The sequence below is a fragment of the Notamacropus eugenii genome, chromosome 6 (genome assembly GCF_028372415.1).
Source record: "Notamacropus eugenii isolate mMacEug1 chromosome 6, mMacEug1.pri_v2, whole genome shotgun sequence".
Taxonomy (NCBI): Eukaryota; Metazoa; Chordata; class Mammalia; order Diprotodontia; family Macropodidae; genus Notamacropus; species Notamacropus eugenii.
In genome coordinates, this window is record NC_092877.1 from 70462171 (window position 1) to 70487047 (window position 24877).

At 38.2% G+C, this 24877-nt stretch overlaps 2 protein-coding genes across 3 annotated transcripts in view; one reads left to right on the forward strand and one right to left on the reverse strand.

The window, feature by feature from the left end:
* Positions 1–8135, reverse strand: part of FAM184B (family with sequence similarity 184 member B) — a 135797-nt gene extending 127662 nt beyond the window's left edge. Inside the window, exon 1 of the mRNA XM_072620343.1 lies at positions 8056–8135. Within this exon, the coding sequence (XP_072476444.1) occupies positions 8056–8058 (3 nt within the window). The 5' untranslated portion in view covers positions 8059–8135. The remainder of the gene's footprint in view (positions 1–8055) is intronic.
* Positions 8132–24877, forward strand: part of NCAPG (non-SMC condensin I complex subunit G) — a 65438-nt gene continuing 48692 nt past the window's right edge. Inside the window, exons 1-5 of one of the 2 annotated variants that reach the window (XM_072620340.1) lie at positions 8132–8230; positions 15119–15322; positions 15858–16086; positions 18681–18826; positions 19131–19215. In XM_072620340.1, coding sequence (XP_072476441.1) covers positions 8132–8230; positions 15119–15322; positions 15858–16086; positions 18681–18826; positions 19131–19215 — 763 coding nt within the window. Of the gene's footprint in view, positions 8231–8398; positions 8718–15118; positions 15323–15857; positions 16087–18680; positions 18827–19130; positions 19216–24877 lie in introns of those variants that run through there. The other variant, XM_072620339.1, reaches the window with a different exon arrangement.

The following is a 24877-nucleotide window of genomic DNA, read 5'->3' on the forward strand; positions in this document are numbered from 1 at the left end:
ATTTCCCTTTTATTCACTTCTAAATCCTCAGCAATCTGGCTTCCTAGCTCATTATTCAACTGAAACTGCTCCCTCCAAAGTCAACAATGATCTTTTAATTATCAAATATAATTAGACACTGCTTCTCACTTTCTCCTCCTCCTCTTCGTGTGTGTGTGTGTGTGTGTGTGTGTGTGTGTGTGTGTGTGTGTAAAACATTATTCTATCTAGTTCTTCTATTTCTCTGACTGCTCCTTCTCAGTTTCCTTTGCTGGATCTTCATCCAGGTCATGCCCACTAGCCATGGATGTCCCTTACAACTCTGTCCTTTTTTCTTTTCCCTCCATACTGTCTCAGTGACATCATCAGGTCTCACAGGTTTAATTATCATCTCTATGCAGATTATGCCCAGATCTAGAGATCCAGTCACAATCTCTATCCCATTTTACATCATCAACTGCCTTTTACACTTCTTAAATTGGATGTTTCATAGGCATCTCAATCTCAACATGACTAAAATACATCCTATTATCTTTTCCCTCAAACCCTCCCCTCTTCCCAATTTCCCTATTACTCACCAAGTTTCCCATACCCTTCCAGTTACCCAGGCTCACAATCTCAGTGTTGGACTTGGAACTGGAATTGTGCTCTACGAGAACTGAGCTAAGCTCTGAACCTAATCCCCTTCTCTTCTCCATACTGAAGTGGTGAAAGGGGAGAAGGAGTATTATGTCTCCCACATGTTGAGAGAGTAAGTTGGTATGTTTGTGATTTTCAATTGAAGTAAACATTTCTGTGTCAAAGCTAATCTTGCTGTTAGGGGCTAAATGGAACTGGAGTGAAAAGGACCCCTTCTACCATTGCAGGAACATCATAGGGGGGACTGGAGTCATTTGCAGGCAGTCTAGTCTTCCCTATTGCCCTCAAGGGCACCAACGAACCCTGAGGGAGGAGGAAAATCTAACCTACCTGTCTTCTGGGCAGTGAAGACCAGAGTAGCCTTTGTTAATATTATATGTAATAGAAGTTTAGGGAGTCAAGATGGCAAGGAGAAAGGCTAGCCCTGCTCCCTCCACACAATTCTTCCACAAAGGTATAGAAAATGAATTGAGTCTTAATCGGGCAATTCAAGTTAAAAATCAGTGTGAGTCATTTTTCTATCCCAAGTTGGCATAGATAGACAGAGAGGTCTGTGGACACTGGGCATAGGGTCTGGCCCAAAGCATGCTGCAGGGATTCCAGTGGACTGAAAGAGGATAGACCTCAGCTCTCCCCTAAACTAGTACAGAGTGTGGGAATAGGTATGAACTCACAGCTCTGCCACTCACTACTCAGTTTCAGGTCCCAGATCCAGGACAAACTGAGGAGGGGAACTGTGCCTAGTAGAGGAAAGTGGAAACAGGCCATAGGCTATGTTCTAGGCAACAAGTTCAGAAGCAAACAGGAGCAGGATCTCTGATCCCAGAGCAGGATAGGGCTTCAGTTCTATACTCTAGCTTTGTCTGAAGCTGTCAGTGGCTTCAGGGCAGGAACCCTAGAGAAAGGGCGAGTCTAAAGTTCTGTTACTTTTAAAAGTTACTTCCCGCTGACTGACAGTGGCAGCAGCCTATTTAAACTTCCAAACAGGGACAAGCATGTTATTCAAGTATGGCCATAGATATATTGCTCAGATTGAAACTTAGGTCAGGAATTTGCAAAACGTATGAGACTGGCAACATGGACAAAAAAAATGACAAATGCTAAGGAGATTATAGGAAAATAGCAAGAGTAATGAATTGTTGGTAGAACTATGAACTAGTTTAGCAATTCTGGAAAGCAATTTGGAAATATATGCAAAAAGTATTAAACTGTGCTTGCTCTTTGAACCAGAGATACTGCTACTAGATCCATACCGCAAAGAAATCAAAGAAAAAAGAAAAGGATCCATATGTATAAAAGTATTTATAGCAGCTCTTTTTGTGGTTGCAAAGAACTGAAACTGAGGGAGTATCCATTAATTGGTCAATAGCTGAACAAGTTATGGTATACGAATGTGAGGGAATGTTACTGTCTTATTAAAAATGATGAAGAGAATGATTTCAGAAAAACCTGGAAAGGCGTGTATTACCTGGTACACAGTGAAGTGAGTTGAACCAGGAGAACCATTTGTACAAAAAACCCCAACACTGTTTTAAAGACAAATAGCTCTGAAAGCCTTAAGAAGTCTGATGAATATGAGAACTAACCACAATTCCAGAGGACTCATGATGAAATATGCTGCCCACCTACAGGAAGAAAGATGATGAATTCAGATGAGTGACTCTATCTAGGGAGAAGGCGAAAGACTTATAGTGCAAATACAGACACATTTCTTTGATGTGGCCAATGAGGGAGTTCATTTTGCTTGACTACACATGTTTGTAACAGGTTTTTGGTTTTTTTTCATGATTTCTCAGTGGGATTGAGCTGGTGTGGGGAGGTGGGAAGGAAAAAATGTGGACCTGAAAATAAAATTGAATTTAAAAATATAAAAACTCTAAAATCAGTGCAAAGATACCATTCATAGAAACTACCGTAAGGTTTAGTTCATGAAGTTAATGTATAGTTCTAGGTGAAAATGATATATACCACTCATTATGTTTCTTAACTCGTCCTTTCATACCTTCAATAGTCCTACCTACTGTTAATGTTGTCTTCAATGATTTACTAAATAGTATTTTAATTTTTTTAATTTTTGTATTGCTATATCATAGAGATAAAAGTAATATATGGTGGAAACTGTATTTTTCCACCAAGTGATTTGTATCTTATGTTTCTCCCTAGCATTCTTGACATATTTTCATGTATACAACTCTTCTATTTTAACACTTTAATTAGACACATTCACTTTGTCATCCCCAGTTTAATATTATTGAGTCTATATATTTATAGAAAAATAGATATTTCAAAATTTAAGGAAAGTGGTAAACATTCACTCTTAAATGTTCTTAACTTTTTTTTTATTGTATATAAGTTTCATTTCTCCAAATAGGCTAATTCTTGAGATCTAGAAACCAAATTTTTTTCTACCAAAGTTTGAAAACTGAGTGTCCAGTTTCTATGATTTATTATGAGATTAATAAATCAATCAAGGACCATCTATTAAATGCTCACAATGTATCAGGCATTGCGCCTTGGGAGGCTAGAAAACCATAAATGGAGTCCTTGGAGCTTACATTCTATCAGGGGCAGCATGTACATATTTAATAAATACAACGTACACACACAAGGTAAGTAGAACGTAATTTTTTTTGGGGAAGGCACTCAACCGTTAGAGACATCAGAGAGATTTCATGTAAGAGGTGGAATCTGAGGTGAGCTTTGAAGGACACTAGGGACTCTAAAATGTGGGATTCAAGAAAAAAGCACATTCCAGGCATGGGAAAAGGCTTTAAATACCAGAGATTACATTTCCCTCCTCAAAATATTAGGATCAAGAGTGTAAGCATAATAATTTTAATTAGATTTAAGACTAAGATCTTCTGTTTTCTCATAAAAACAGCAAAAACCACAAAAACTTTTTAAAGGAGAAAATAATGTTAACTCTACTAAAAAAATCAGTCACCAAAAGTTGTAGTGAGACTGACCTCTGGTGGCCACATGCTTCACATCGTCAAGTTAGGAAACAATAGTGTCTTTGACAGCCTGTTAAGAAGCTATGGGATAATAAATACTTCCTTTAGCAACTCTAGGTTCAGTGCCCTATCCATTTTGTCATCAAACCTCTCAATAACATATGGAAAAATGATTAAGATCTCAAAACATCTTGACAGGTTAGAGCACTGAGTTGAATCTAATAAGATGAAATCTAATAGGGATAAATGTAAGTCTTAGATTTGGGAACAACCCACTCCTTCCACCTCCCTCTCCAACTTCACAAGTACAAGACCGGACAGTCATGACTAGGCAGCAGTTCTCTGAAAAAAGGATCCAGATGTTTTTGTACACACAAGGTTCAATGAGAATTAGCCATGCAAACTCAAGGTTATTTAGTGTAATATGGCAACCCAAAAAGCCAATTCCATCTTATGCTGCATTGAGAGGCATAGTGTCCAAAGAGAAGGCAAGGAGAGAGATGTTTTGCTCTGTCCTGGTCACAACATTGCTAGAGTACTCTAATTCTGGGTATATTTTAAAATAAATATTGCTAAACTGAGGAGCAAGGAGCAGAGAGAAACTAGGATAAGGGCCTTTAGATCATATTTCATGAGGATCATTTGAAAGAACTAGAAATGTTTAACCTGGAGAAGAGATTTAATTTTATTTTCAAATAACTGAAGTGCTGCTATGTGAAAAAGGGATTCAACTTGTTCTGTTGGACATGAGAAGGCTTAAGTAAGAGCAATGGGTGAAAGCTGAAGGGGCAGATTTGTTTTATTTAAAGAAAATTTCCTAAAGATGTATCAAAATGGAGTGGGTTGATTCACAAAGTAGTAAGTTCCCCTTTACCCAAGTTGGTCTTTCAATAAAAGTTGGTTAGCCACTGATCTTGTAGCTTGTAGAGAGAATTCTTGTTCAGATATAGATTGGACAAGATGATCTCTTAAAACTTTGACTTTTTGGCAGTCAGGACTTAAACCCAGGTCTTCTGTCTCTGATGGAACATTATATGGGGAAGACATGGTTGAACAGCAGTTGTTTTCAAAATCATCTGGGGCTTTAGTGGACTGCAAGCCCACCAGTGTGTGTGTGTGTGTGTGTGTGTGTGTGTGTGTGTGTACATGTATATGTATGTATCTCAGCAAGACAGCAGCCAAAAATGCTATCTTGAACTATGTTAAAGGAATAAGAAGATGATAGTTTTCATTGTATTCTGCCTTCACTACAACTCTTCTGAAGTATTGTCTTCAATTCCAGACATCACAGTTCAAGAAGAACGTTGGTAAGATAGAGGATGTCCAGAGGGCAGCTAGGATGCCCTTGAGTCCATGACATATGAGAGGAAAAGGATGGGATGTGATAGCTGATGGTGGATTTTTGAAACCCTGTCATAAGGAGGAGGGATCAGACTTTAACCCCTGAGGGAAAAACCAACAGTAGGTAGAAATTGTGAAGGAATTCATTTAGTCGTGATGTTGGGAGATCTTCCTAACAGTTGGAGCTGTCCAAAAGTGGAATGGGCTTGAGGATGGTGGGTCTCCCTTGGAGGTCTTCTAGCACCTGCTAGTTCACTATTTAATGGAGATTCCTTAGTGTATGTGTGCAAGTCCCTTCCAGCTTTCAAATTCTACAATTCTATGAGTTCAGTGTACTTGCATGTCTCTCCTAGCCCAGTTAGAATACTACTATGCATGTGATCATGGAATGCTGGAGGTGTAAACAACTTTACAACTCATCCAGTTAGAGACTCATGGGTTATTAGAACTGGTAGGCAAAAGAAATCACCTAGTAAAAGGATTGTATTTACCTAGAAGTGGCTCCAGAAGCCATAAAGTCCAACTCTTTTATTTTACAAATGAGGAAACAAAGGCTCAGATGTTAAACGACCTTCCCAGAGATACAAAGCTATCTCTCTTGAGAATTTATGTAGAGTTCCAGGGCTCTATCCACCACACCATGGACTAAAAAACTAACTACGAGGACAGTTTAGTGACTCAGTCAAGATTCCAGTGGCAGAGGTTGGATTTGAAGCTGGGTTCCCAAACTCTTACTCTACTGTTCTTTCTGCTGCACCATTCAGCTTATCTTCCTTCACAATGTCTAACAAAGTTCCATATATAAATGGTGAATTAAAATATCTGAATGTGTGTGTGTGTAAAAGAACCCTAAAAATCATGTTAAACAAATTAAAGATATTATTATAATTACTTTTATAGAGTTCAAATTTTTCCTCTCTCCCTTTTCATAGAGAAGAAAGCTAATAGAGGTTACTAGCAACTTACAAACAATACCAACCAAGCCCTCTTCCTTCCAAAAACTTCTATTACACCAGGGCACTTCATATTACTTCGTCACATGCAGAGGGAGTACTTAATGTTGAATTACTGAATTAAACCGAATAACCAAATCTTGCCACAGCCTTGGGCCAAAATATTTCAATTCTGAGAATATTGTAATGTTTATTTAATTTTTAATAGGTTCAAAAAAGGAAAGGTTTAATTCTGGTGTACCGGGGCTTATGAAGTGATTTAAAAACAACAACAAAATTTAAGCCTGTAGCTCAGTTTAATTAAAAAACAAGGTACTCTTCTTCTCAACTATCAAGGAAATTTCTGATTTCATTGGTGTGAGGAACTCCCTTTGAGAAAACTCCTCAGGTTAGCAGCTATTCTGGTACTGAACCAGATGTTCATTACTGATATAAATCCCACCTCGTCAGAGTGTGTTATCTTTGTGATATATTGCTATAATCTTCTCGTTAATATTTTATTTACAATTTTTGCCTCAATATTATTAGGAAAATTAGTCTATATATTTTTTTCTTTCCTTGGTTTAGGTATCAGAACCCTATTTGTGTCATAGAAGGAATTTGGTAGGATTCCTTAACCTATTTTTTTTTAAAGAGTCTATATAGTATCGGAATTGTTATTTAAATGTTTGGCAGAGTTTATTTGTAAATCCATCTGGTCCTGGAGGTTATTTTTAGGGAGTTCATTTTTGACTTGTTCAATTTCTTTTTCAAAGATACAATTATTTAAGTATTTTATTTCCTCTTCTGTTAATCTGGGGAATTTATACTTTTGTAAATATTCATACATTTCCCTTAGATGGTCAGTTTTATTGGCATATAATTTGGGCAAAATAGCTCCTATTAAGTACTTTATTTTATCTTCATTTTTTTTTGTGTGTGTTGCATTTACCCTCTCATAATGGACATCCTGGCTTCACCCCTGCTCTTATTGGGAAGGCTTCTAGTTTATCCCCCTTACAAATAACGCTTGCTCTTGGTTTTTAGAAGGATACTATTTATCATTTTAAGGACAGTTCCAATTTCCCCCTTATGCTTTCTAGCGTTTTTAAAATAGGAACGGGTCTTGTATTTTGTTCCGTTGGAATTTTTTCTGCATCTGGTGGGCTAATCACATGATTTTCATTGTTTTTCTTATTGATATGGTCCATTAGACTGATAGCTTTCCTAATACTGGACCAGTTACGCAGCTGTTCTACAATTTATAGTCCTACAGAGCTGTTCCTGGGGCGAGGTAGGGTGAGAGGCAGGAGACTGGAGAATGGCGGTTCACAGCTACCCCCCTCCAAAAAACGAAAACCAAAACAACCTGACAAGTAAATTGTCCAGGGCTATTCAGGCTCGATGTTACAGGCAGCTGGGCGGCCTAAGGGTTGCCCTGGGAAGCCTGGATTCAAACCCTGCCTCAGACACTTCCAAGCTATTGTGATCTTAATCTCCTCATCACCTAATGAGGAATATTAAGAGGTTACATCTCAATAATTGGAAGGACCAGATGCCTTTCCCAAATCTTAGAGCATTCTATGAATGTCGTTTTTATTATTACATAAAGGTATCATTATTATTATTTTCCAGAGCCTCGGTTTTCCTGCCTCCAGGGCCAGCCTCTGTCGGAACATCCTTGGGGTTTGTCCTTCCTCCTCTAGGAGGACCATGACATCAGCAGGGTGATGCCATGACTTGTAAATGAATTAAGTGAGGCAGGGCTGTGCAAAGCCTCGGGAGCCACCTGGGTCCAGGGCCAGATAAGGATCAGGAGGACGGAGGCCAGAGGCCAGGAGGCCGGGGGACACGCCCAGGTGTTTTCCAGGTCTCGGTTTGACAGAGGCAACACCCATTCCGTGATTAAGGCTTAACAGAAAAGAGGCAGAGAATGGTGTCTTTAACTAACTCCCCGCCCCCTACATCACCATATACAAAAAAAAAAAATCCATGTGGGCGGGGAAGACTCCAGGGCCAAATCAGAAACAACTGCTGAACCAATCAGGGCCCAAACGAGGGCCACGTGGGGCTGGGCCCGGGCCTGCGGTTGACCAATCAACGAGAGCCCGGGTGATTTGGGGTTGAAAAGTTTCAGAGATTAAAATAAAATTCCCATCCCGTCGGCGCGGAGCATGCGCAGGTAAGGGTGATAAGAAGCTTGAGCTCACCATCCGGTTAACAAGCAGGCCCCCGGCTGACCGACTGTCCTGGGGCGATGGTCCAGATTGACCACAACCTGCCCAGATGCCTTTCGGGAGGAGCAGGCCTTGGCCTGGCCATCGGCTCGGATCACCGGCCTCTATGGACACACCACCACTACTCTCCGTTACCCGGAAAACGGGGGTGGGTTGTCGGAGTTTCCGCTCCAAAAAATGTACTCCCGCGTTCTAGGGACGCCCACTTCCTCCCACCTCTCATCTTCCACCTCGGCCTCGCTCTGGTAGAACCCGCAGGTTGGTTTCCGTGGAAACCGTAGGGCAGATAGATGACTGAGCATGCGCGAAAGCATCTGCGCACGCTCCGTGGTTTGCTTAGGGCCCGACTCGCGCCGCCGGCATCCTTCTCGCGAGGTTTTGTCTGAGTGCGGGAAGAATTTGAAATTCAGAGTTCAGGGAGTGGCGGGAGCGGCGGCTCGGCGGTTCTCGGAGCCCAGTGAGAGAGAGGGCCTCGGCTTGGTGGTGCCGGCCGCAGCGGGGACGGAGCTCGGAGGGCTGCCGGCATGGGGGCGGAGAAGAAGTTACTGCAGATCAAAGAGGCCTTTCAGCTGGCCCAGCTGCCGCACCAGAACCACGCCAAGCTGGTGGCGGGCCTGAACCGAACGTACTGCACGGTGAGCGGGGCGGGGGAGCGCCGGGATCCGACCCCGAGCCTTCCCGGGCGCTAGGGGGCTCTCCCGGGCCCAGCCCCTCCTGGGGAGGGGGGATGGGCGTGTACGTGTGCGAAGCCCCTGGGCGAGCAACGTAAGAGCTTCTCGTGGCCTCATTTCCTCCTCGGTAAAACGGCGATTGTTTTAGGGTTATCACTTACCTCCCAGGGTTGTTGGGAGGGTCCGATGAGACCACATCGGCAGAATGCTTAGCTTCGTTTTTAGCCTGGCACAGGGTACTCCCCGAATCCAAAGGAAAACGTTTTTATAAAATTTTAAAATGTTCTTTTAAACAACAAACAACACCAACATAACAATAGCACTTGTTATTAATGTTATTATGAATGGTATCCTGTAGCATAATAGTATTATAATGATAGCGCTTACAGGATGCCTACTGCGGAATACGCATTCCGCCGAGTGCTTTGCAAGTCTCTCTTCTTGCGCTCCCTCCAGCCTGGGAGCTAGGGCTGTTATTATCCCAGTTTAACGGTACAGAACTGGAGGCTTCAAAGGGAGGTTAAGTGACAGCTCAGGCTCCTTTAGCTAGGAAGTGTTCCAGGCTCTGTTTGAACTCCAGTCTTTCTGCCTGCAGGCCCAGCCCTCCGTCTGCTGAATCACCTGGCAGCCCATGACTTTTACCAGCTGGTGCCCTCCTACCTTTCTAGTCTTACACTTCACCCCCTCCCGGTACTGTAACGTCCTGCTGCTCTGGCCTGCTTGAGGTTCTCTAAGGTTTCCTTCTTCGGACCCTGGACCTTTGCGCAGGCTGCTGCTCTCTGGGCCTGGAATGCTCTCCCTCTTCAACTCTGTCTGTAGAAACCCTGGCTTCCTCCCGGACAACTCAGATGCCCCTGTCTCAGGAATCCTTTCCTGGTATCTTTCCTCAATCTTCCCTGCACATACTTATTTCTTTACATGCTATTTCCCCTAATAACAAGTAAACGAGAGGGGGGACTGGTTTTGCCTTTTGTTGTCCTTCTAGTGCTTATAGAGTGTCTGACATGTAGTAAGCTCTTTAAAAAAGTGTTTTAATTTCATGTTTTCAGTTAACAAAAATGTGCTTTTCTCTCTCACTTCTTCCCCTGATTGGAAAAGGAAAAAAACAAAAACAAAAAACCCTTGTGACAAAGATGTATACAAAACAAATTCTCACATCCATAGTAAGCTCTAATGTTTGTTGCTATGAGTTGGTTTAGGCAAGGCTTATTACATAGGTAGTATAATTAGGATTCAAACTTAGATTCTCCTGTTCCAGGAATCTTCAGCTAGAATGTGGGATTTAAAGCATATTATAAACCACCTGCAACTTTCTCTACCCTTCTAGATGAATTTCAGAGTCTCAGTTAAATTAGATCTTTTACCAGATTTTCAGATTTTAATTACATTTAGTATACTTGAAGTTTTTCTTTCATAGAAAGCACTGATTTGATGCTGGAGATACAATGATAATGATAGTGACAGTCTCTGTCCTTAAGGAGCAGATGTTCTATTTATTGGAATTACTACTAATTATAACTGTTGCTCAAATCTAATTTTTCTGTTTCATAGCATTATTTGTTTTTTTGATTCAGCTTCACTCTGATATTAAAAGAAAATTGGATAAGACAAAAATTGTTGATTTATTCACTTAAATTGATCAAAAAATATTTCATGTAAGTACAAGATACTTTGCTAAGCCCTGGTGATTCAAAGAAAGGCTGTCAAAGAGCTCACAGAGCGGGATTCATGACAAGATATAGACAGGATAAATTAGAGATAATGTCTAAGGGAAAGCCCTGACTTGGAGGAGGAGCCGGAAGGGCTTCTTTCAGAAGGTGGGGTTTTAAGTAAGATTGGAAGGAAGCCCAGAGAGCATTTGAGTCACAGAGGACTGTCGGTGAAAATGTTCGAGGTCTGGAGATGGTGTGTTGTATGTAGGGGAAGGTGTAGCTGGAAGCAAAAGTACTTGGAGGGGAGTAAAGTGTAATAAGGTAGAAAGGGTTCAGGGTAGGAAGAAGTGTAGATTATTAAAAGAGGACTTTACATTTGATCCTGGAGGTCACAGGGACTTGCTAAAGTTTATTGAGTAGAAGAATGACACGGGCCAACCTATACTTTAGGAAATCATTTTGGTAGCTGAGTGGATGATGAATTGGAGTGGGGAGAGACTTGCATATCAGGGAGACAGAGTGGTCAGAAAGCTGTTAAAATGAAGAGAAGAGGAAGTTCCCTCTTCTACTGCAGGAGAGATGTTGGGCAGGTAAAAAACTACAAAATCTGACAAGAGATTGGTTATGTGGGGTGTGAGTGAGTAAGGAGAATGACACTGAGGTTTGTGAGCCTGGGTGACTGGAAGGGGCTTGGCACTTTGGATAGTAAGGTGGGTAGAGAGGAGGGGTTTTTGTGGGGGGGGGAAATAATGGGTTCTGGACATGTTGAGTTTGAGATGTCTGTGGGACATCCAATTCAGATTGTCCAGAAAGCAATTAGTGATAAGGGTCCACTCAGGAGTGAGCTTATGACTGAAAATATGGACTGAGGAATGAATAAATGTCAGGGAGATGAGAGTTGAACCCATGGGAACTAATGAGATCACCAAATGAAGATAGTGTAGAGCGAAAAGCGGAAAGGACCCAGGTCTGAAACTTGAGGGACTGTCATGAGTAGTGGGCATGGCTGGGATAAAGATCCAACAAAGGGAACTGAGAAGGAGTAGCTGTACAGGTAGGAGAAGAACCAGATGAGACCATTGTCCCAAAAACCCAGAGGGAGAGAATATTGAGGAGAGACTGATCATCAAAAAGGATGGATATTGAGAAAAAGGCCTTTTACTCTGTCAAATTAAGATATCATTTTTGACTTTATTGCCATTTCATTTGAATGATAATGTAAGAAGCCAGATTTCAGAGCATTTAGAAGAGAATTGAGGAGAGATGCTTAATGTATATAGCTCTCTCAAGGAGTTTAGCTAAAAAAAAAGAGGAAGAGAGCTATAGGATGACCTATCCAGGAGTGTAGGCTCAAGTGAGTTGGGTTTTTGTTTTTGTCCCAAGAGATAGGGAAAGATTGAGGATTAGAAAAGAGAAGGCTTGTTAGTAGGCATAGTCTTCTGGAGAAGATGAGATCGAGTGCTTGTAGAAGGGCTTACAAGAAAAAAGGCCACCTCTTCGTTCAAGACAAGGGTGAAAGAGGAGATAATGGGGGAGTTTTTTTATGAAGTGAGGTCCTAAGCTGAGATTATAGGTAGAATGTAGGTGATTAGTGCCATGGGGGTGTCAGGAAGACTCCTCTTTGTGAGGTCAGACACTTACTGGCTGTGTGACCCTGGGCAAGTCACTTAACCCTGTTTGCCCCAGTTCCTCATCTGTAAAATGAGCTGGAGAAGGAAATGGCAAACCACTCCAGTATCTTTGCCTGGAAGAGACAGACATGACTGAAATAACTCAACAACAATGACAATGCTATGTGAGGCTTGGGAATAGATGAAAAACTTTAAAATAGCCACTGTGGCGAGTAGAGTATTGAACGGATTGTTATTAGGGAGACCTAAAAGGAGTGCCTGCACTGAAGGCCCCAGTTGAGATCATGTATCACATAGCATAAACTTGTAGTAGTCTGAATCAGCATGATTCTTTGATTTTTGGGGGGGGAGGGGGGAGGCAAAGAAAGCAGATGGTGGGCACGGTCTAGTTGGAGCTTTGCAAATCATGATTGGTGATAGGACAAGGGAACGAAGTGTACAGTTAAACTGATTCACCAGGGGTTTGAGAGGCAACGGAAGAGAATGTAGTTAGCTTAGGAGGGCTGATGGTCTAGGAAGGAACTGAGGGCTGGAGGGATTGGGAAGGGGGGTGGGCAGATCAGTTAAGGAAGAGGAACAGGGTTTGTGTATTGGGCATTTGGGGTTCAGAATCCCTGGATGGGGAGAGTACTGGGGAGCTAGAGTAGACTGACTTGAGGAGTGAACTTAGGCAGAATACCAGGAAGAGGACTACTGAGGGAGGCTGGTGAGGACTCTGGGGAAAGACACAGAGGAAAGACTGAGGACAAGTCTGTGCCAGGTGACTGGGAGGTTGATAGATCCTCTGATGACTGATTCCACAAATGCCCTGGGTCAAAGATTGAGGCCCCATTTGGTCTAGATACTGGGAAATCTCTGTGAAGAAGATTGACAAGAAATGTGTGTTTGGGATCTGGGTGTCTAGGATCCAGGTTGGTGCGGGCTCCCTCTCTCCTTGACACTGAGAGGCTGAAGACTGAAGCCAGTTAGTGCAGTGGCTAAGAAGGCCCTGGGACCAAGACTGTAGGGTTATCTTTAAAAAAAGAAAATATAGAATACCAGGAAATATTAAGAGTAACTGCAACTCATATTCTTTTAAAATAAATGACCTGCTAGAGAAGGAAGAGTGCTTTTTTGTTTACTTATTCAGAGACCTAGTCTGGAATGAATTTTCATTGTCACAGTAGCTTTCTACCTTTTTATCAGTCTCTTTCACATATTCCTGTTATTATTTTTATTTTCTTATTCTTATTTTTTATTTGAGGGTTTCTGTGGTGATTTCAACTAGGAAGGCAAAGTCTAAAAAAAATGAATAAAGTTAACCATTGAGGACTATATTTAAGTAAAAGTATTTTGGTCTTTTCATTATACATAATTTAGTAGGGTTTTCCCATTTGGGGAACTTGCAGCTTCAAGGCCAAACCTGCGAGGTCGCAGGTTTCCCACCCTGGACAATAATTTCCCCAGTTGAAGATATTAGAAACGAATTTTAGGTATAAAAGATTTGCCTCAGTTCCTCAGTATAATGAGGAATCTAGATCTAAGCCTATTTATTCCAATCCTGTCCTTTTCTGTATTAGTAAACTCAGGGTTGCAGGACTGAGACTAGAACCCAGCTCTTTTGAGTCTCAGTCTAGTATTTTGTGGTATGTCACATGGCCTCAGAGTTGTTTGTAGGTCTCCATTTAACCTTTACTTTGGGCATTTTGACAGAGAAATATGGAAGTAGTAATGAGAGCTCCTTTTACTGAGAGGAAACTGAAGCTTAGTGAGGTTAACTGACAAAACTGTTAAACACAAAGGGTTTGGACCTTCCAGGTCTCTTCCAGATCTAAATCTATGATCCTTTGTTGTTCTTTTTCTTGCCCAGGGCTATATGTTTGTGGTGTTATTAGAACGGGATGTGACAAGGCAAGGGAAGGATAATAATCCAATAATGAATATTGTAATGGGAGATGATCTCAATAGAAAAGGTTAGCATGATGATAATAACTTACAGTTAAACGTTCTATAGTGCGATTGAGAGGCTCTGCAGTGTTATTGATCTCTGACCCATCTGTGATACTCTACAAGTCCCTTTGCTTCAGTCAGTACCCACTCTACCTCTGAAGACAGTAGCATTATTAAGTTGAAGAAGAGTTGCCAATTTTTGTCATTTCAGGTCAAAACATTGTATACAAAGTGCTTTACCAAATGCTTTCCTCACAACTCAGTGAGGTGGAGTAAGTCTGATATACCCCATTTTTACAGATGAGGAAACAGTGTAATAGAGAGATCATGACTTTGCCAACAAAATAAATATCTTGGCCAAACCAAACACCTTTTTGCACCAAGGCTAGCATTCTTTCCATTGTACTATACTGCCTCATGTGGATAAATGAATATGGATGGCAAATGGCATATCAAAAATAAGTTTTTATGATAGCATAGCCAACAAAAACAGATATAATGTTGCCTTTGTGTTCCTTGTGGGAGAGTATAGGTACTTTTCACCAAAAGTACAGTATTCCTTGGACAGATTCAGGATTATTTAGAAAAAACCAAAATCTGTCATTAATCATTTACTAAGCACCACAATGTTCATATACAGTCAAAATCCAGTTGTCCATGTTTTTTTTTTTTTAATGATTTGGAGTTTCTTGCAGTGGACTTGCTGTCCATGGGAGGGTTTTTAATCAGTGTCTTGTGTGATAAGAATATAAATATTGAAATTTTATGGGCTGCAGTAGGTGGCTGGTTAGATCCCCACTAACTCTTGAGATTTTGATTCTAAAACCTGGGTTTAACTCTTTTAATTTTACCACTTATTCAGGTATACATGGGCAACCTTATTGAGCTATTGTTAGAATGAATACAGAATAATTTATGAAAAGAGCTTTGTAAACCTTAGAGCCCTGTAGAAATCTGAGTTCTTAGTGTTTTATTAATGGAAGGTTACCTCAGACTAAGATGTTGATTGATGATTGCCAATATTTCATTTAGGGAAAAAATTAAGATTTTAATTTGTCTGAATAGTGATTTAATATTTGTCATAGCCTTAAGGTAATTCTGAGAATAAATAAGTTTATAAATATATTTAAGAGGAATTTATTTTGTCTTTCAGGTAGAAGACAAAACAATTTTTTTTAAAGAATTCATTCACTATCTTAAATATGCTATGGTAATCTATAAGCGGGAACCTGCTGTGGAGCGAGTAATAGATTTTGTTGCTAAGTTTGTTACTTCATTTCACCAATCAGAGACAGAAGATGATGAAGAAGATGAAGAAAGTTCCCTTTTAAATTATTTGCTTACTTTTCTCCTGGAGGTATTATATGATTCATTATTAAAGTGTCTTAGGATTGTATTTGTTGAGGAAATTTGCTGAATTAAGGAGACTTTTAGACATTTACCATTTAGAAAATATATGTGAAAATATATGTGAACATTTGGAAGAATATTAAATTAGTTTCCTAAAACTTATCACTATCTATACAGAATATTAACAGTATGACTATTTAAGATATAAATTTGATAAGTTCTTCAGTATATTTTTAATAAAAAAACTAATGTTCTAGTTTAATGTAAATATTGTTTAAACAAGTTGAGTTTTGCAAGGAAGAGCATGTTGAAGAATCAGTTTGTAAGACTAGTTTTATTTGGATAAGATTTAAAGTGTATATGAAGGCACATAGATGAGATAGTCATAGCTTTTATATTTTACAATTTACACATTTTCAGAAACTCAGATGTCAGCTTCTTAAAGTGGAATATATTTGTGTACATATTCTGTTGAAAAACTGAATTAAATGTGATTTCTATAATGTATCCTATGATTAACTCTTGATTTGTTTTTGTTTTAGTCTCATGAAGCAAATAGCAATGCAGTTAGATTTAGAGTATGCCATCTTATAAATAAACTTTTGGGAAGTATGCCAGAAAATGCCCAGATTGATGATGACTTGTTTGATAAAATTAATGAAGCCATGCTTATTAGAGTGAAAGATAAAATTCCAAATGTGAGAATTCAGGCAGTTCTGGCTCTTGCTAGACTTCAGGATCCCAAGGATGATGATTGTCCTGTAGTTAATGGTACGTGCAATGTCATGATTCATTTCCAACTTCACTGCTTATCAATAATTGGATTTTTAAACTTAATTACTGTTATAAAAGCCTTTCAAATCACGTTTTATTCTGTTAGTGTAAACTGTTTGAAATGTAGGAATAAATGTTTGTTTCCCAGGTAGCAATGTCAAAAGACATTTTTGAGAACTCTTCAGAATAGACAGCTGTTTAAAAAAATAAAAGCCTTTAAGATGGACTTTTCATATACTTGGAATTGTCCAAAATCCAAGCCAATGGGCTTCTCACATAACTTTTCAACCATTTGGAATCAATGGATCAGAGTCTGAATCCTAACTATGCCATTTACTGTCTGTATAACCTTGGTCAAGTCACTTAACCTACTTGGGCCTCAATGTCCTTGTCTGTACAGCGAGCATTGGTTTAGACTCCATGACCTCTGCAAGTCTAGATGAGTCTTGCACCTATAATCTGTAACCTTGTCTATTATCTTAACTGTGACTAGTTTTTAACTTCGGTCCTTTATGTTGACTTAGTAAACCTGCTTGTGGAGAAAATAACTTAAGACATAATTAAATGTGACATCTCATGCTTTACTGTTTGACTTCTGATACCCCTAAGTTTTATTCATTCAATATTTTTATAGTCTTTACTCTTTCTTAAAAACATTTTTATTGATGTCTTTTGTTTTTACATTGCTTGGTCCCTCCCCTCACTGCCATTTTCAGAGTCTTATAACAAAGAATTTTAGCTTTCATTCTTTTAAAAATAATCTTAAATGTAATTTAAGCTGATTTATAACTATTTCAGTTATTATGATGCAGTTGTGTTCATCCTTCATTGCCAAAGAAGACCATGCCATCAGAGAAATGATGACATGACTTGCACTTGACTTTGTTTTGAGGGAAGGAGGGCTGTGCAGGTCACCAGCCTCACTTCTCCTCCAGAGCCATCTGAATCCAGTGACCAGATGTTCATCAGGATGACTGGAGATAACCTAGGATGCGATGAGAGACCTTGGCACCTTTAGGCCAAGGTCTATGCAGGAATTTACTTAGAGTAAGGTAATGCCCATTCATTGAATAGGCCTGTTTAAGAAATCACCAGGGCAGGCAGGGCCGCTTTAATGAGGCAAAGAAAAGAAAGACTTCAGGCTGGGAGAGAAACAGCAATAGTTACTATTCATAATCACTCTGAAGCCAGGAGGGTCCAGAAGAGAGCCTTTAGGCAGGGGGCGGGCCCCCATGGTGTCTGAGCTTCGCTGTGCAGTAGATTTAAAATTCAGGGAAGGGAAGGGGAACTAGCTAGTAAAACCCAAGTCAACTGGGGGTCTTTTGGCCATCCAAATTTACCTTTCTTTGGAGAGGAGAAGGAAGGGGTCATCCTGGGTCATCTTCAGTCATCTGATGAATATCTGGTCGTTGGATTCAGATGGCTCTGGAGGAGAAAGTGAGGCTGGTGACCTGCACAGCCCTCCTTCCCTCAAAACAAAGTCAAGTGCAAGTCATGTCATCATTTCTCTGATGGCATGGTCTTCTTTGGCAAAGAAGGACAAACACAACCTTGTAAGTAGACTCAGCTCCTCTCCTGTATGATGTAGTAGACTCTCAGTGAGTACCTAGAAGATATGTGTGGGCCTCTAATTGTGTATAGAAGTTGAAATTGAATGTTTAGAATTTATTGAACATGGCAGTGTTTTATGTAGGTATTGGCTCTCATAGTTAAGTAACATGCAGAATTTTTTCAACATACCTCTTTCTGCTATTGTCATTCTAGTTATCCTGCCTTCTTTAGCAAGCATTTTCTGGCCTTTTACTACTAGTGCCTTCCCTCTAAGGTTACCTTCCTTTTACAGTGTTGTCCTGTTGGTACAGTTATTTGCATGTTGTGTTCCCCATTGTAATATGAACACCTTGACAGCAGGGACTGTGTTTTTGACCATTTTAGTATCCCCATCACTCTCTGGTACATAGTACATGCTTAATATGTGCTTAATGTGTTTATTGCCATAGAGAAAGCATGTCCAGGTCTGAAATTACCTTTTCAGTAATGTTCAATTAATATTTATAGGTATAATTTCCATTAATTATACATTGAATGCATTAAGAAATAATAGCTGACTAAAAGTTTTTTGCTGTTTATAAAGTGCTTCATAAACATTATGTCCCTTGATATCACAGAAGGAACTAATGATTATTCCTGTTTACGGATGAGAAAACAGGTTCAGTTAAGTGCAGTGGCTTAAGATAACATAATAGTAAGTGTCAAAGCTGGATTCAAATTCAGGACTCCCCCAAGTCCATTGTTCCTTCCTCCTCCTCCACAGGAGGAGGATCAATCACTATGAGGATCCAAATAACATCTACAGGTGCACTTTACTATTTGGTGATCCTTGGTGGTCAACCAGTTGTATCAATAGACTTTCATTATTGAAACTATCTTCATCTTGCATGATTCTGAAGTATTTTTGTAATACTTATTTGTAATTTTATTAAGTTCTTTACATTGCTTTTATATGAATGGATAAAGTTATTACTCTAGTAATTCAAAAGATGAAAACCTTAAAGCAGCTGAATTTTTTTTTTTTTGGTTTTATTTTAAAGCATACAGTATCTTACTTGAAAATGATTCCAATTCAGAAGTGAGGCGTGCAGTGTTATCTTGTATTGCTCCATCAGCAAAGACTTTGTCAAAGATTGTTGGGCGTACCAGGGATGTGAAAGAGGCTGTCAGGAAGTTGGCATATCAGGTACATGAGACTCAAATATCTTATATGTAAGTACTTTAAAAATATGAGTCCTGCTTTAAAGTGGAAATTTAATTTGAAAAACTATTTAGCAGTGTAATGGTGTTCACAGAAAAAATGAAGTATTATTTTGTCATTTTAAGTTGGTGACAATCAGTTTATAGAGGTATGTTTATTTTTTCTTTTGGGACAAAGGTTACGTAAAATCCATTTTTATATTAAGCAAAAATAAAGGTTTTTTTTTTTTTTTCATGTTTCCAGGTTAATGGAACTCACTTAACTGTTGTCTGTCAATTATTTTTTTAAGGTTTTAGCTGAAAAGGTTCATATAAGAGCTTTGTCTATAGCTCAGAGAGTAAAGCTACTTCAGCAAGGACTTAATGACAGATCAGGTAAGCAATGTGTATGAGTTCAGAAGATTTTGATGGTATTTTTGGATAAGCACACCTTGAGGGTCAAGATCATGCTTTGTAAATCTTAACATCTGCCTTAGCTTCTAGTGTATTACTTTGCACATAATAATAATTGACAATTGTGTATTGTTTTAAAGTTTTAAAAGTGTTTTATATTATCTTTTATGGGCCTCATAATAAACCCATGAAGTGGGAACTAAAATACATCTGTGATTTAATGGAATCATCTATACCTGCCCATCCTATGCAGTTCTTGTCCCTAAAAATTAAGTAAAGTGGTCCACCCAGCATTCTGAATGACTTCCTTGATTTTCCCTGTCATTGTGAGTGTACCATTGGAACACCCGGGCTGTCTGCACTTCTTATCTCCCACCTTCAACACCTGAAGAGCTTATCTTCTTTTACATTTCCTTGATGAAGTCTAAGTCTTGTTCTTTCAAGTTCTCTTTTGATTAGATGTTGTAGCCTGCACAAATACACCATGAGACTCTCCATTGCCCTCTGTATGAGACTTATTTTTAGTTTTCTGAAGACAACAGTATACTATATATCTCCCTGGGATTTATCAGTGTTTTTAGAATGTAAGTATTGCAAATATGAGCCTTTGTTTTCTTGGGAGCTTGGAATGGGTAAAAGAGCTTTGAAGTTTCCTAAAGAAAATCTAGCTTATCCTTCCCCTATTTGATCCTTAGCCCTACTCATCGCTAAGTACTGTCTGTCCCAGATAAAGATACTATTGAAAACTTTCTATGGGATATTAATCTAAATGTTTGTTGTGTTCAAAGTTCTTCATCTACTTGGTCTTTCCTTTGTGGATATGTAAGGCAGCTACTTTGAATGATTATAGATCTCTCCCAGGAGACTACAATATTTTGTGGCTTAGAGCAGTTAGCACACTATACAAAAACAGTATCTGGAGGACTTCATCATTTGTAAGATTTATCATTGGATCGCCTCCGTCATAGTGATAAATACCTTTGACTAGGCGATATCTCGGGTTTTATAAGGCTCTCTTGATGTTTATGATTAAAGGTTTTTTGAATAGTGTTGTTTTTGTTGTTATATCTTCCAAAGAGTCTTGAGTGATTTTGTTGTATGCGTGGGAGACACTTTATAAAATAGCCTGTGGGTGGCTTTTTGCTCTCTCCAAACATGCTTTTTCATAGTCAAGAAAGAGTGCACATAATAGGTTCTTATATTTGCTATATCTTTCATTTAGTTTTGAAATGGTAAAGATGTCTATTTTTGAATATAGCTCTTGAGACCTTGTTTGTTCCCTGCTAATACCCTCATCAAGAATGCCCTTGATTAATACATGCATAACTCTCATTTAGATTTTGTATACTTTAAAGAGAAGGTACATAGGTCAGTAGTTATTAATATTCCCTCACTTGATTTTTTTTGTACTACTGATTGCCTGTTGACATTAATAAAATTAATATTAATTTAAAATAAAAATTTTTTCTGCATCTTCTCACTTTTAAATACTTTGTACCTTGGTCTGTCAATGCCTTCACAATTAAGTTGCATCCAGGACAGATGTCTTTATACACTTGGTCTACTCTGGCTGTTTTTCCTGTTTTTGTTCTCTTTAAATGCCATTTCTACCTCTCCTAAAAACACATTTGGGACTGTGACGTGTGAGTGTGGTGGTTCCACACTTGTTGGAAAAAACAAGCCATTATAATAAAATCCTTTTTTCATATTTCTTTTTAACAACCAGGTTTTTTACAAATGATGTGCTGAGGGTGGCAAGGGGGATAGTTGAAGTAATGACTTGCTGTCATCATCCTAGGAAAAAATTCAGAATACAAGGCATAAGTAGAGTTTTATAGTGTTATATTTTCTTCATTTATGAAAGATAGCATATTTTTATTACAATATCAATCTGTATTATACATTTTTACCCTTAGGAAGTTTTCCTAACTCTTTTCCCCCATCTTTGATTTTTTCTATGTTCATTTTACTGAGCTTTAGTTCCTGTAATGAAAAAATTTCCCCAGTCTTACTGAATATAACAAAGACAGGAAGAAGCTGCTTCCTTGAAGGTTGCATTCCCTATTTTTCCGTGCTTCTATAATCCAATTTCTATTTTAAGCTACTCCTTACCTTTTTCAGATGTGGAAACCAGATCTTAAGTGGTTCAAATAGAAATAAGATAATTTGAAAATCAGAACAGTCAATTAAAGAAGAGAAATAGGGTAGGACTTTTTTGTTCAGATTAACATTAACATTTTTCTGTTAATTCATTTTGTAAATATGTTAGTGAATATTTTGGCTTCTTATACATTATTTAAATTCATTTTCTTAAGTCTTCTTCAAAATCCCAAAAGCTAAGGGTAAAATTTAAAATTTGTATTCTTGTTTACTATATTTCTGGCATGGAGACCTAGTCCTTTGTTTTTCAGGGCAATTCAGAATTTTTCTTTTATTTGTGCTCAGGAGAATACTGTATTTTTACTTGACTTTGTTTTATTGGAAACCTTTAGGGAAATTCAAGGAATAAAAGGAGAAGTAATTTATTTTCTTTTCAGTTCTAAAGTATTTTAAAGATTAAGCAAAGTATGGGAAAGGCTAAAACACATATTAAATGATAATATATTCCCTGTTATTAAAAGAGGTTCATATCAAAGGTTTTTATTTTCCACAGTGATGTTTCCTTCCCTTTGGACATAGTGATTTTCTAATCTGATCAGTTTCCGTGCAGATTTTTGTCTTTTTTAAAAAATTAACTCATCATTTAATCCTTAAATTAATAAAGAAATTGGACTTTGAGGAAATAACCCTCTTGAATTTTAAAATGGCTAAATTAAGAAGCTACAAACGCATTGTTGAGAGATGTATGAAACAATGGAAAGCAATTTGGAAATTGTGCAAATAAGTGACTAAAATATCTACACCCTTTGACCAAAAGATTTCTCGGCTAATCACCTGCCTTGAAAAGGTTATTGACAAAAAAAAAAAGCCCTATATACACCAATATTTTTATAGCAGCATTTTTTGGTAGCAAATATCTGGAAGCAAAGTAGGTGAGGGAATGACTAAACAAAATGTAGTGTGGGAATGTTTTGGAATATTACTGTCATAAGAAATGACAATTATGATGAATGTAGAAAACACAAATCTACATGAACTCTAATGCAAAGTGAAGCAAGCAAAACCAGGAAAACAATATCTAAACAGTGACTCAAAAAACATAAATAGAACAGTAACAACAAAGCAGTAGAAAAAGAATGTAAAATTAGAAAGAAAGTCATGACTCCAAAGAACCATTTTGCTAAAAAAAAAAAAAATTTCCTTTTCTCTTTTAAAATAAAATCTTTGTTGGAAGGGATGGCTCTTTGAGAGGAGAAGGGTGAAGAATGCAAGGGAAAATCTAGATGATATAAAAACAAAATATCAGTAAAACTCTACTAAAAAAATAAAATAAATTTGCATAATCTCTCTCTATGCTGGCATCTTCCTCCTGCCTATAAACTTACTTAGGTCTATTCTTTCCTGCAAAAAGCAGGATTAATCTGTTACTTTTCCTCTATTTCATGACCAAGGTACTTGAAGTCATTTATGCGTGTTATCTCTGAATGTTTAAAAATCTGTTTTCTAAACATTTTTCTTTTCAGATTATTAACGATATCTAGGTGGCTTAGTGGATAGAGCACCAGGCCTGGAGAAAGGAAGACCTGAATTCAAATGTGACCTCAGACACTTACTAGCTGGATGTCTCTCAGAAAGTCATTTAGCCCTGTGGGCCTCAATTTCCTCACCTGTAAAATAAATTGGAGGAGGAAATAGCAAACCACTCCAGTATCTTTGCCAAGAAAACCCCAAATGGGGTCACAGAAAGTCAGACATGACTGAATAACAACAATCACTTTTTTCTTAAGGGTCCTATTACATGTTATACTTGACCAAGCCAATTTTTCTGGTTCAGAATTAAATCCAAAATAGCAATTATCCTGTTGCAATTTTTAGCAACAATTAGTTTTTCGCTAATACAATTCAATAATTTGTTCGGTGCCCTGCTTTTATCAGAATAAGACTGAATAGATATGTATTTTGTTGGAAGTCCATTCTTTTATTTCCTGCTGGGTTTTGTTAACTTTATATTAGAAATACTAATCAGGTTTATTTTATATTCTATTACTTCACTGATGTTTAAATTGATGTTTTTTGTTGAATCACCAGAGTTCTCTAAGTTTAAATCACATCATGCATAGGTAGTGATACTTTTATCTGTACTTATGCTTATTCCTCAATTTATTTTTCTTATCGTTAATCTAGCTAGCATTTCTACAACTACATAAAATAATAGTTATAACAAAGGTCATCTTGCTTTACCCTTGATCTTATCTGAAGGAACTCTAATGTTTCCCCATTACAAACCAATTCGAGTTGTTGGTTTTTGATAGCTACTCTTTTAAGAAAAAGTTGTTTTATTTCTATGCTTTCTGGTGTTCGGTTTTGCTTTTTTTTTTAACATAAGTAAGCATTATATTTTGTCAAAACCTTTTTTCTGCTTCTGTTGATAAAATCATGAAATTTTTATAGTTTTCCTAAATTTTTGATGATAAGATCACAATAAAAAATAAAGTTTAATTTTAAAAAGAGAGTAGTAGATTTAGTCAGAAGAGCTAAGGTTGAGTTAGCTTATTTTCTGGGTGACTTTGAGCAAATCATATACTCCCTGAGCCTCAATTTCTTCATCTGTTAAATGAATACAATACTTGTTTCTGCCTGCCTCAGGGTCATTGTTAGGATTCAGTTCAATAAACATCAGATACCTACTGTGTGCCAGACACTGGCGATACAAAGACAGAAATAAAATCCTTTCCCTCTCAAGGATCTTGTGTTCCATTCTGGGCTACGGGCGATAACATATGGAGATGAATAGATATCAAAGGAGGGAAAGCGCTGGCCAGCAAGGGTTAACATTTATCATGGCATTAAGGTGCAAGTGCTCAACACTCAACTGGAAATACAAGTCGAGAGTTTAGGAAAGACATCAGGGCTATGGATACTGAATTAGGGATCATTAATGTAGAAATGAAGGCTGAAACCCTGGGAGTAAATAAAATTGCTAAAGATTAAAGTATATAAAAATTGTTCAAAAATAAAGTCCTAGGGAATGCTGATTCTTGTATATCTCACCTCTATTTGGTGGTTTTTTGGTTGTCTTTTTTTGTTGATTTATTTTCTTGGCCTCCACCCACTTTTATTAGAAATAATCAGGACACTTAATTTCCAGGTCTAACATTTAATTCTGTGATCTTGGGCAAGTTACTTTATTTTTTTGTTTCTTTTTAAAAAATTATTTCTGGTTTTCAGCATTCACTTTCATAAGATTCTGAGGTCCAATTTTTTTTCCCTCCCAACTTCCCAAGACAACATGCAATCTGTACATGTACAATCATATTAAACATTTCCATATTAGTCATATTATGAAAGAAGAATTGGAGCAAAACCATGAGAAAGGAAAGAAGAGGAAAGAGTATGCTTTGATTCGTAGTCGGATGCCATAGTTCTTTCTCTGAGTGTGGATAGCATTTTCCATCATGAGCCTTTTGGAATTGTCTTAGATCCTTGCATTGCTGAGAGGAGCTGGGTCTGTCAGAGTTGGTCATAGCCCAGTGTGGTTTTTTAC